Here is a 14,091-nt window from a genome sequence, read left to right as displayed (position 1 = left end):
CTTGGAAGCTCAGTTGTTAGCGGCTTTTGCTAGGTAGCGGAGTGCTTGAATGTTCCTGGCCTGTGGAAGATAGAACAGAGGATAGCAAGAATGTAGTGCTTGTTATTGTGGTTCAAATTCCAGATATTCACGGAGAATTGGAGTAACAGTTTTTCATTGATTAACCATGTGATTTGTTCAGTGTTGAGAGTTGTGGGTTTCTATACTTAGCAGTTAGCAGTGTGACAATGACAATAAGAACAGTTAGCAAAATGATGAACTTTGCACCGTGGCTGGCTGCAAATCAAATTCAACTTTCGATGCAGACCAGCACCCACTCATGAAATAAGTGAAAGGATGGGCCATGTTTCCATCAAAGATGGACGCCAAACGTCATAGGCTGTGGGAGACGCCATGCAGATAGGTGATGAGTGAGACAGCAACAAGGAAAACATGTCGTACAGTGCTCTGGCAGTGAATTTTAAAATATGGCAATATTTGTGCATGAAAGCATTTCCCCATATATTTACCATGTTATAGTTTTACACCAATTACATGGGATGTTTATTGAATAGATAATTGTATGTAGAAGTTGATTCCATGGAGATGATGGTTCCTGTTTTACTTTTTTTTTTCTCTCTCTCTTCTAATGCCACTTACACACCAATAGCATGATTGTCAAAGGCATTTGAAAAATTTTGTGATTTGAGTAAAGTACATGAGAGTGAGTAGAAAAATTTATTTTTGAAACCCGCAAAACGTCTTTCTGTAAGAAGTTCACAGACTCCCACCAGATGGCAGGACCACTCAGTGCACTGGCCCATTCCATCCCAGTTCCTCATACACTGACATCTTACCCTCCCTTATTAATTTTTTCACCACTCTCTTCCTCTCTACATATAATTCTCTCTTCTGTCTCTCAACTTCCTCCATGCCTCTGTTTCTCATCCACTCACTATATGCTTTCTTCTTTTGTGCCACAGCCAGTCTCACCTCTTCATTCTACCATGCTGTTCCTTGCACCTCCTTTTGTTTTCTCCTCACCCCACATACTTCACATGCTGCACAAATTTCTTCTTTGAATATCTTGCACACACCTTCCGTGTCTCCCATCTACTCCTAATCATATTTACGCAATTGCTCCTCCATTTCTCTCTAATATTCTGCATTTTTTCCATCCTCTTGCAACCTTTCTACCCTCCTTGAATGAACTGAAGTACTTCCTCCTGTCTTTCCCTTCTTCTGTTCGTCCATTTCATTTGAACCTTGACTTTCACTACCACAAACTGGTAGTCAGAAGCTCCATTCCCCCAACCTCTGTATGCTCTTGCATCCATTACACACCTCATTCTGTCATCCAGACACACAGTCAGTCATTGCCTTCCATTCATGCAGTTCACCACCCACTCTTCTCATCACTTGCCATGTATACCTGTGGATCATATTGTGTGTTTAATTAGGATACAAAGCAGTGTAATTCCCAGGCTGTCACATGTTTGTCAGACGAGATGTCTCATGTGTCAGAAATATTGGAAGAATCAGCCCTTCTCACTTGCAGAATATTCATAAAAATACAAGTATCCATCATACATAAATAAAAATTTGTGCGCAAGTAAATCAGTCTTCCTGCTTACAAATGAAACAGACTGGAAGACTCTGGATGCCTTTGTTCACATGTAATGGTGAGCTGAAGGGGCTGTATGTTTTTGGCTGCCGAGGTACATTTTGGATGACCACTACTTAAGCAGGTTGGATGTAGCCACCACCAGTCACCACTTGTCTCATGTCTGTCCATTCATCAAACTAAATGTGCATTGTGTCATAAGGAAATGTCTACAATTTAAAAAATAAGGCGAAGATTCTGATGAGCATGCAACAGACTACTGGAAGTGCTTTCTGAAAGGCATGTTGTACTTGAGATGTTAAGGTAAAGTAGATTAGGTTTGGATTGTATAGATTAGATCAGCATAGGTTTGATTAGGGTATGTTATGTTAGATTAGGCCACGTTAAGTTTGGTTAGATGAGTGAAATAAGATTAGGATTAGTTATGTGTATAGTCTTGGTTAACATAAGCTGGGTTGTATTTGTTGGAGAACTTAGGATAGGTGAAATAAGCTGGGAGTGGGCACAGGAGGTTAAAATAAATCAGCTTTGCTCTACTGTTGTAGTACCAGTGCTCATTTTGACTTCACCTAATGTACTTGATACCCCACCTTTTCTCTTTCAGAGTGGGAAGGGAGACTTGGAGGTGATGTTCCTTAGTGATTACCCTGGTGAAAACCTCTATCGCCTTGTACACTACACACTTCTTGCCTATCATGACTCATTTAAGCAGACATGTAAATCGTAAGTACCTCAGATTGATTTTACATTTCTTGTCAGGAAATAAAAATAAGGGGCTAATGGAAAGAGGTAAAAGTTGGTGAGTGAGATTGAAAGCATTTGCAAGGGAAGAAAGTGAATACAAACAACACAAAACAAGGAGGAGCACTCACACAGTGTAACAACTGCTCCCACCAGTTGATACAAAGGTCAAACATTTTAGTCTGCTGTGTAACCATGACATCCTGCTTATTACTCTCAGAATAAGATTAGGCTTCTTCACTCTTGCCTGATCTTTAACCCATCCACCAGCTTTCATCTAAATCATATAAAAACTGTGTAAGCTGATCTTGTTTTGTGACTTTGATCTTTTAGCTTTTGTTCTGAAATTGAAATTTATTCATCCTTGGCTGACACCCATTTCTTCCACCAAATTTAATCCATATGAAATGAAAACCTGTAGTTTTAGAGGAAAACTTTTGAAACAGTCCTTGGAAGGAGGGCCAGCCAACCATAAACAAGGTTTGGAGAAAATCATGTTAAACCCCTAACCGCTGAGTGTCAGTTTGAACAGACAGCAAAGAGGCACCAAATTCCTGATGGGTGTCGCTAGGAACTGAAACTGTGTTTGCACCACAGTTTGAAGTGGCCACCACTTTAGCTTGTCATCAAAAGCTAGGGAGAGAGTCCAGCCAGCCAAGCCAACCACACCTCAGTCACCTTTCTGACTCTGCCAGGTGTAAGACGATGTTTTCTTAATCTTCTTGTCTGATTCCATTCCCACCTCACATGGACTTTTGCCTCATCCACCCTTCTCAGCTTCTTTCCAAGGATACTAGGAAAGGGCGTGCCTTTCACATTGAGAGCAAAGCCATAGTCAGGGCCACAAGCACACGCATGGACACATCCTACCTCTCACACTACAAATTACTCTTCTTCCTCATGTTCTTGCTCGTCAGTACAATAACTTACAGACCTGAGGATACTTTCATTCACAAGAAGAAGAGTTGGTGAGTAATTGGTCTTTAATTTGTTTCCATAACTTCTGTAGTTTCTGAGAAATTAAGGTTGAAAGCAGGCTATTTTTGGAACAATTCCCATGCAGGGAGAAAGATCATGCTGTGGTGTGTGGTATAAATAGCCCGACGTTTGAGGGTCAACCCATGGCGCCTGGGGTGTCATGTATAGATGACCTCCTAGAGACATCCGGGTAGCATGTATACATAATCTAGTGTTTCGCGGCATTGTTTGATTATTTTGCGGTAATTACCACCACAGGCAGACACTGGCATCCCTCCTGCATGCATCCCAGTCATGCACCAGTTACCTGCATACTTCCATCATGAATAGACCTGCACAAAAATTTTCCATGTGTCTGGTGTGACATCAGCCAGCCTGCCTCAAGATCGTTGCCATAGTGACTGCACTCCCTTGCTCACACCACCGCACACTCACAGCACACTTCTCAAAGCCACCACAGAAATGGTGTTTGTGGTTGATTTTGGTATTCTGAATGTGTTTTTTTTATTGTGGAGGGCTAGTATAAGTCTTACTTGTGCAGTGCATATGAACACAGCACAAAAAACACAAAAAGTTACCCCTTTCCAAAGGCTATCTGACTCTACACACTACCTGGACAATCTGAGGCCATCAGCTTGAAGTCAAAGGATTGATGAGTATTGTGACACTTAGTTTCTTATTTTTGGGTAAGTATTAGCTGAGATATTGTGGTAAAAAAAAGAAAATGGTGATTTTCCAGAAATCCCTAGCGTGGTGAGAGGTTGGCGGAAATAAACATCGGACACCATGGGATAAAGATTCGAAAGTCAGTATCTCTTTAACTACTGTACTGGAATGGCTGCTCCAATTTTCATTATTGACCCGCAGAAAAATTGGCGAATGAACAGGCGTTCATAATATGACTGGTAAATATATGTACAGTGATGATAAAGACTATTTTTAATGCGATAAGTGGGGGAGGGGGATTGTGTGCATGGTGTCATCTATTTTTATAATTGTAAAGCCAAAACCCATCCCATTTTGAAGTGACAGGATTCTTGATATACAGTAAACCCTAGGTTTAATGGACCTCAATAGACTAGATATCAGATTTAATGGGCACTACGAAGGTCCCTGGACAAACCACCAGACATACTGAATAATATCCGTTAAATGGGGCACATTATGCCGTCCTTCTGACCATCTCTAAGCCCACCAGACAGTTTTTTGGCATTAACATGTACAGTACTATCCATTACAGGGGGCACATTATGCAGCCTTATCGGATTGCTGTCCGTGCACAGGGTGATTCAGAATGCAGTCATCATTGTTGATGGCAATTTTTGCCATCCACTTGGGCTAGGTTGGAGAGGTGCAGGTAGGAAGCGGTTGCAGGTTGGGCTGTTTTAGGCTACTTCTGGTAGGCTTGTGTGGGACCAGAGTCTGTGGACACACTCTATTGCACATGGTCGGCCTCAGTCTTCCTGCATCTTTCGTTGTGTTAATGCCACAACAAGTGCATCTTACATTCTTTGAGTGTGCCAAGGACTTTCCCATTGTGATTGATTGTGAAAAATTATTTCTATTGAGGAATGTCTTAGCACCTCCCCTTCTGATTAAGTAAAGAATTACAACTATCGCAAAGAAGATGGAAATGATTGAGGCGCACGAGAAGGCATGAGCAGGGGCGACCTCATGTGCAAGTATGACCTTCAGAGGTCAAAACAAAGGAGATAATGAAGAAAATGGAAGTTAGGAAGGAGAAATATGTGTTCAGAACCAGGGAGCTACCCAATGAGAAACCAACGAAGCAGTGTATAGGTGGTATACACAGGAGCAATCTGAGGGTGTCCCTGTGCATGACTTGGACATCCAACACACAGCACAAAGGCTTGTTATGCACCTTGGAATTGAAGATTTCAAACTCAGGGATGGCAGGCTATGAAGGCTCAGGAGGCACCATAGCATTGTTAACAAAGCCCTAACTGGAGAGTTGCTCAGTGCCAATGTTCATGCTGTGGAGCAGTTCATTCAGCATCTTCAAAAGCTGATGGAGGAGGAGAGCCTGCATGAGTTTCAAATCTACAGTGCAGATGAGACTGGGGTCATATGATGTGCACTTCCTCAAAATATCCAGGCTTAGAAAGGTATTGTCAGCTCTCCAGGGCATAAAAGAGTGACAAGACATAGTAGGTAAGAGAAAGTGACCTAAGTCACTCAGGAACATCATGATCAGGCTTCCTGTGAGTACCATAGTAATAATTCTGCCTGGTTTACCCAGCATATCATTCATGACTGCTTCCACCACAGCTTCAACCCTTCCATGAGGCTGCACCAAAAAAAGTATGGCATTAGTCTTGACGACATGAAGGCAGTGCTGCTGTTGGACAATGCATTAGCCCATCCTTTGCCAGGCAGGCTCTGCAGCAAGGACGGATAATTCAAAGTCTTGTTCCTGCAAACCAACACCACAGCCCATGGACCAGGGAGTTGTAGAGAGTGCCAAGAGGCACTACAGAAGCCTGTACCTTCAGTGGTTCCTCATGATTGAGGGTGGGATTGACCAGGCTGACTATGAGGACACCAGAGGCAAGAAAACCCTACACAGTTTCAAGAAGTGCACCATAAAGGAAGCCATTTTCAACTGGGCAGAAGCTTGGAAGGCAGTGCCACTTGCCATGCACAAGAAAGGATGGTGCAGACTCCTCAGAACCCCCAAGACATCAGCATCATAGCATGAATTTGAGGTGTTTGAGCCACCAAGGTTGGCAGAAATGTTGGCAGTTGCAGGTGAGGGGAACCTTGTTGAGTTGGAGCTGCAAGAGTGGCTGGATGAGGAGGAGGAGACTGGCTGAACTACAAGACAAGACAGCAGCAAATGAGAGAGGAGGAGGAGGAGGCACGTGGTCTGTCTGTAGTTGCAGGCATTGATTCAGTAGATACAATCCTGACTATCGTAGACAAAGTTGGAGGACTTCTGGCTCAATATTTTGAGGTCATGCGGCTTATCAGGTTGGAGTTCAAGCAGCTGCAGTACCCAAGGCAGATCAGGGCTGAGATCTCCCAGTTTTTCAAGTCTGTGGCCCCTTCTGCTGCCAAGAGGCTCTGCACAGAGTCAAGAGACCTCCACAGTGCTGTAGCATCAACATCCTCAGCCAGCCTCTATGTAGCCACAGGATCCAGCAGTACAGTCTCCCGGACCCCAACCCCCAGCACCTCAGGATTCTCTATACCAGATATGACACCAGAGCCACCAGAAGCCATCTTTGTCAGTGACAGTGAATGACAGTTAACTCAATGTACAGCATGCAAGAATGCAGGTACAATGTACAGTACATTTGTTTCCATCCCATTTTACTCCAACCTGGCCTGAAATTTCCCCCTCCCCTTTATGATTGCTGAGTTGTAATAACAGACTACAATAATACTGTACTAGTCATGAAGAAGTGCTATGACAGGGACATGAAATAAGCTGCAAAAAGGTGAAATTATGGGCCAGGTTAATGTAAAATAGATATAGTTTTCATTTTTGGAACTAGAAATATGCCCTTTTACTCATTTTTCAAATGTACATGAAATACCACTTTGGGGGGAAGGGGGGCACGGATGTAATGAACTTTCCACTTTATCAGATCAGACTTCACCCCCCAATTGGTCTCTTGTAGTGAGGGTCTGCTGTTTAATACTTGTGGTGCTCCTCTCAAAAGACCAATAATTTCAACAAATTGTTTATTTAAAAAAAAAAAAAAAAAAAAAAAAAAAAAAAAAGCCATTTGGAGGATGTCATTATATCTATCATATATGTAAATTAAACAATAAAACTGACAGGTACAGTATTAGGCATCAGTTGTCATGCTCATAGGCCAAGAAGTGCCTCATGGGCTGGGAGGAAATCTCCCAATGGCGTGTCTTCCTCCTCCATGGAACCACCGTTCACTGGAGCAACTGAATGCAATAGGGTCGATTGCTGTTGGTCCAGAATATGGATTCTTAACAATGCTAAAAGGGACAATATTCATTTCTTTGGGCAAAAACATGGTCTTGGCCAGGGGAACATATTGGAACCTGTCAGTTCATTTCACCATTTTTGGTTAGTTGGTCCTTTTTCCACAGAATGCCTCATTTGACCTTGATCTTTTGTAGATTGTTCTCAGAATTTAATCCCTTCCTCCTCTCTTTACCCTGAATCTCCCATAAAGTTTGGTTTAAAGTGCATTGGAACTGTTTTAGTTGACCTTTCCTTGTGATCTTGATTCATTTATTTGATTTTTCCCTTGGACCTTGACATTGACTTGTTTGTTTTTCAATTTCCTTTATACAGTTTACCTGAAGGTCTTTCACAAAGTTTGGTTTACATACATACATACATTATCTATATTGGATAAAAACTAAATTGACCTTTTCTTGTGATCTTGATCTTTGACCTGTTGTTTTCATAAAGTGCAGATCAACCCCTTGGCTGATCCTAAACTCATCCAACGAGTTTTGTTGAAATCATCTAAAATTGTTTCAGTTATGGTATTTTGTTCACACACAGGCATCAGAGACATCAGTTACTAGAGGGCACTCAGAGAGCAGATACAGGTACTTATGTTAAATCCAAGAATAAGTAAGAGTTTTACAAACCATATACAGTAGTTTTCATCACTGTACAGAAATAAAAATAATCATTGCATCATTATATTGGACATAAGAAACAAATACCCAGTATATCAGAGCTATATATTTTATTTATAACACAAATATTGTACATGTAAATGACAAGTAGAATAACAACAAAGTATGGTATATGAGTTTTATAACCACTTATAGTTTAAACTTTCCATTATAAGAAATATAATTAACAACAAAGAATAACTGTTTTACTGAAGAACCCAAATAGAAAATTTAAAACAATAAAACTTTTATTGGACAATAAAGTAATGGACATTATTGGACCAAAAAACTGAGTTATTAGAAGTTAACTATTATGATAACGATTATGGGAGTTAACATCCGATAATAATTTGATAACAAAAATTATCTGTTGTCAGATTATTGCTTTAGTGCCCAGCTTTGACGATAGATAGAGTGCTTTATTGACATTGCACGCACAAAACAGAACAAAAGGGAGACTATCACAGTGAATGTAAACACTGGGTGGCCATCTTGGCTCAAATGTCTGAGTGACGGCTTGCATGAGAGACACCGTGCATGCATGGGATTGTATGTGGTCACAACAGTTATCATGTAGGTGAATTTTGCAGTTGTTAACCTGAAACTGGTTATAACTTTTACTTCGTTGTTATTTCGATTTATCGCATACCATCCATCCATCATCCAATCCTGTGTTGCCCCTTGAGGAGCGTAAGAGCCCGGGGCTAGGCAAGTTGGTCCTGACATTTAAGATGAGAGTGACCAACCTCACTCATCCCAGAGTGGCAATACATGGGCAGTAAACCCCAACCATCCCTTGGACATAAACCTGCACAGGCTCAATCCGATTGGAGCACCTTAATTACCCACTAAACCATCATACCCCATGATTTGGTTATACGGTTACCACCCAGCATAGTTAATGGTTTCCTGGTGTACAGGAAGCCAATTGGCTTGTCACTCAGTATAGAGTCATCCATAGACAGAAGGAAGAGGAAAGAATGAAGGAAGGAAAGAGAGAAGAGGAAGGATGGAAGAGAGGAAAGGGTAGACACCCAAAGCAGCACCACATTGAGTGAGTGGATGGTGAGTGCCCCCACCTACCACCAGACCAAACTGTCAAATACCAAGTCATGACTGTACTCATACACACATTGTAGCATTCCCACCATTTGGAAACATGGAAGTCATCATCATATGCAAACCAAATAAAAACCCAGCACACCTGTCTTCCCACAAACCCAGAACACCCCTCTTCCCACAAACCCAAAACACCCCTGTTCCCACAAACCCAAAACACCCCTCTTCCCACAAACCCAGAATGCTATTCAACATACCATCCTAGATAACTGAATGCCTAATTCTTAACAGAGTCACAGTTCATAATTCCCTTCCTTTCTCATAACATGACCTTAGAGCACTAGACTCTCCTAACACTTTACTAACCAGTCTCACACACATGCATCTGATGGCATCAACTCAGCAAGACTTGCACACCATACATTCCATGCAGCTGTAGACACAAGGAAAGCATTTGATGCCATCCCTTGACACAAACTAATCACGTGGATCTACAACACAGGCATGGAGAACAACACCAAACACTGGTTTGCCAACTATTTATTAAGCAGACAAGCACATTACATTCCAAAGCTAGCCAGTACATACATGAATTTCCAAAACAGGGTTCCCAGGGCTCTGTTCTCTCACTTACACTTTTCAGCTTATACCATATATGCTACAGTGAATTTATGTGGACCTTGTTGGAAGGACACAAGTCAAGAGTGAGAACAATGGAAATGAGTTATTTGAGAGGAGCATGTGGTGTTACATGGAGAGACAGACTGTCAAATGAGGAAGTGAAAAAGCATTGTGGTGTGGATGTGGATGTGATAGAAAGCATTAGGAGAAGTACATTGATGTAGTTTGGCCATGTGGAGAGAATGGAGAGCAGGATACTAATGAGAAGAGTACGTCAATGAGGTGGAGGGGGGAGAGGGAGGGGGAGGCTGAGGATGAGATGGAGGGATGGAGTGGAGAGGTATATGAGAGAGAGGGATGTGAGCTTGGAGGAGGGCAATGAAATGATGGGAGACAGGGCGACATGGAGGGGATTTGTTTGTGGCCACCCCTTACTGTATTGAGGCATCTGGCAATAGATAGATAGATAGAATTTGTGCAACCAATGATTGCACAAAATCCTTTGGCAGTTCATGAAATGAATTAATTGGGATGGATTAATTTAGGCTGCAGTTAGGTTAGGCTGGGATAATCTAAGTAGAGCTTAGGTTAGGTTAAGCTAGGTTAGTTAGATTAGGTTACATCAATTCAAATGAATGCTAACTAATGTTATGAGTTCAGTTAAATTAACCTAACCTAACCAAAGCTTAACCTCGATTATCCCAGCCTAACCAAACCACTGCCTAAATTAATCTGGCCTAATTTATTTCATCCCAATTCACACTCATTTCACAAATTAACTAGGGATTTCATGAAACCACTTGTTACATAGATTCACTGTAACATATATATATGATATTCCCACATATCAACTGTCCGTAAACATTGCCTTATACACAGATGATGTTACCATAATAGCTCCACATCACATCGCAGACTCAGCATGCTCCGTGCAACAAGGCTACCTTAATGCACTACAAGCATGAGTTGAGGACAGCAGATTGATGATCACTGCAGCCAAATCCGCCACTGCTTTCATCACCAGCAACAATGATACTTAACAACGTACCTGTGCCTTGTACCCCTTCCATTATGATTGCTGAAGTGACATGACTCTGGACATAGCCTCAAGGACCACCTACAAGACATTAAGAGGCAATGCATCTCAGGTTCATAGCAGTTGAGGCACTTGCAGGAACAGAGGTTGGGCAGCAAAAAAAAAAACATTTTCCCCGCTCAGTGCATCAGATCGGTGATGTCCTGTGTCATCCCAGAGTGAATCTCATCCAATCTAACACCCTCAACAACACCTTGCAGACCATACAGAATAATGCTTTACATATCATCACTGGTTGCACCAGTATTGCTCCTACAGCTAAGATATACTTTGCAGTTAAAGTCCTTCTTGTTTGAGGGTATCTCGATATGAGAGGCACACATTTCTTTGTGGCAGCCTGCACTAACACACAACACAATTAGGCATTTGCAACAGTTACCTTACAATCATCACCAGACCCTCTTCTGTAATGTCCTATCCCAGACATTCCAACAGTAGCAGTGAAGAAACACATACATACTCACTTCACAGGCAGGGGAGTACAACACTTGAATCAGAGCACTGTACTTCAAACCACCCCTTCCTGCTGTCTGCTCATCAGAGGTATCCTTAAACAGCTGATTATGTTCACCTAGCTAGGCTGAAATCAGGACATAACCCAACTCTCCTAAGTTGACAGCATAGATTTGGTTTGGGTGGAATCATAGATTAAACATGCTCCACTTGTAGAATAGGCTTACATAACACAAAAAATAGATCACTGCACAGCGCGTGCTACACTACGAGGAAGATGCAGACACATCATCAGTGGTGTCGGGAATCTGTGGGACAACCCCGCAGGGATAGTTGCCTATCTGCGGTTGATGGGTTTGCATGGTCATGCAAACTGAGGCTCAGCAGCAACAATTTCATCATATACAAACATATGGGTCACACTCTGACCTTACCATGTGGTCTTGATGTTTTAGTGATTGTTCTCAAAATTGACTCCCTTTCAGTCTGCCCTACCTTCACCCCTTCCACCAAGTTTGGTGTAAATCAGCAAGAACAGTGTTGGCTAATGTTGCTACATCATACTTTGACCTAGCTTGGTGACGACCTTTGAGCTGTTTAAAAAAAAAAAAAAAAAAAAAAAAAAAGGTTTACTGATTTGCTAACCTTCAAACCTTCCACCAGGTTTTGTTAAAATCAGATAAAAACTAATTTTGTTCTCTCTCTCTCTCTCTCTCTCTCTCACACACACACACACACACACACACACACACACACACACACACACACACACACACACACACACACACAGTCGGAGAGAGCGGACGTCCCAGCCATCGCTCCTAACCTTAAGTAGTTTCAGGAATTTTGTCTGTCCTGTCTCCTAAGGTCTTGCCTTAAATTTAAAGTAATGAAAGTTAATAGACTACCAAAAATGTAAAGATTTATTGGCTATAGTATACATGAATGTTTGCAGTTTTTTCGGTAACAGCTGTTTTGGTACTTTACATTAAACATGGCCGAAAATATAAACAATGAGGGACTGGAATTTCTAGGATTTGATGCTAATACCAATGTCATGGACCTGGTTAAAACATTAATTATGAGGATTAGTGAACTCGAAAAGAAAGTAGAGAATCTAGTGATAAAGGATGTGTCAGTAAATACAGAAACCACCATACAGAGTCTGATCCAGTCCAATGAAACAGCCAATGAAGAAATTAGGAATTTGAAGCGGGAAAATGTTGAACTGAGGAGGAAACTAGAAGAGAGTACTAATAAAACGGAGAAGGTGAGTAATGTATTAGAAGAACACAAGGCAAAGTGGGCACACTTAGAAGAAGAACAGAAAGAAGTGGCCAGCTTAAGAGAGATCATCCTGGAAGAAAGGGAAATGAACAAGAGAGAAATGGAAGAAAATGTAGTGAAAATACTGAAGAAAAAAGAGAAAATAGTGAGAGAAACTGTAGAAAGGAACAGGTGTGTGGTAGTATTTGGAAACAGAGAAGAGGAAGAAAAGGTTAGGTTCGTAAGACTCGAGAGAGACACGAACATGGTGAGAGGAATATTAGGCAAGATTGACCCCGAAGGAGACAAGTGGGTAAAAGAAATTGAGGAAGTAAGGAGGATAGGGCCTTACAAGAAAGGGGAAACAAGACCAATGAGAGTCAAGTTTACATCAGAAAGTGTAATAAATGAGATACTTAAAGTGACCTGGAAATTAAGCAAAGAGGCGGGGATGGAAAATATTATAATAAGAAAAGATCTGAATGAAGAAGAAAGAGAAGTTTTAAAATCATTAAAGGAAGAAGTAAAGGAAAAAAATGATAAGAGGACAGAGGAAGAATGTAATACTTTTTTTTGGAGAGTATTGGATATGAAAGTAAGGAAATAGAAGTGAAGGAAACTAGGGGGGATGGTTGTGAAAGATCAGAAGTTGAGGAAGTGGTACGGACAGAGAGTAGGAGAGAAGAGGGTATTAATAATGTCAAAAATAATTTGAAGGTGATATATACTAATGTTGATGGTTTCATATCGACTAGGATCGAAATTAATGATTTCTTGAGAGAACATGAACCTGATGTCATGTGCTTTGTAGAGACCAAATTAAGAGAAGATATTGATGTTCATTTGGGAGATGGTAAATACAAACTGTGGAGAAAAAACAGAAAAGAAAAAAAGGGAGGAGGAGTGATGATAGCAGTGAAGAACAACATAAATGTAGATACTGTGGAAATGGGAGAAGGCAGGGCTGAAGTGATATATATGAAATTAGAAACTGGAGAGAATGTTAAGAGAGAGATGGCGGTAGTGTATGTTCCCCCAAAGACGAGAGCATGGAAGAATGACGAATACCATGAGATGTTGTCAGATATGGCTAGCTACTTGCAAAAAATAATTGAGAAAAGCAATAATATAATTTTGGTGAGTGACTTTAATTGTAAAGAGGTGAACTGGGAGGAATGGTACTCGGGAGGTGGCGAGGATTCGTGGGGCACTATGTTATTAAATATAATAATGAATAATGTGATGACGCAATGGGTCAAAGAAGAGACACGGTTTCGAGGTGAGGACACACCAACAAGGTTAGATTTACTGTTCACCAAAGAACCCGATGTAATAGAATCATTGGAATATCTCTGTCCTTTGGGAAAAAGTGATCACGTGGTCATTGAGTTCCAGATGTTAATAGGAAACGTCTAGCCAAGAGACAAGCTTCATAGACAGGGAAGATACAACTTTGGGAAAGCAAATTTTACAGGATTGAGAAACTTTTTTGAAAATGCGGATTGGAGAAAATTCAGAGAAACAAGAGAGATACAGAGGAAGTGGGATATCTTTCTAGACCTCTGTAATTTGGGAGTCGAAAAATTTGTACCAAGAGTAAGAGGGAAAGAAAACAGGAAAAAGGAGTGGTTTAATAGAA

At 41.2% G+C, this 14,091-nt stretch overlaps 1 protein-coding gene across 1 annotated transcript in view; it reads left to right on the top strand.

Moving 5' to 3' along the window:
• Positions 1–14,091, top strand: part of LOC145401920 (uncharacterized) — an 88,736-nt gene that overhangs the window by 52,476 nt on the left and 22,169 nt on the right. Inside the window, exon 6 of the mRNA XM_080274026.1 lies at positions 2,208–2,326. Coding sequence (XP_080130152.1) covers positions 2,208–2,326 — 119 coding nt within the window. The remainder of the gene's footprint in view (positions 1–2,207; positions 2,327–14,091) is intronic.

Source organism: Coenobita brevimanus, chromosome 57, assembly GCF_032717465.1.
Source record: "Coenobita brevimanus isolate Jiangsu-jjx chromosome 57, ASM3271746v2, whole genome shotgun sequence".
Classification (NCBI taxonomy): domain Eukaryota; kingdom Metazoa; phylum Arthropoda; class Malacostraca; order Decapoda; family Coenobitidae; genus Coenobita; species Coenobita brevimanus.
Note: the sequence above shows the minus strand (reverse complement) of the source record. Positions and strands in the feature narration are given on the sequence as shown.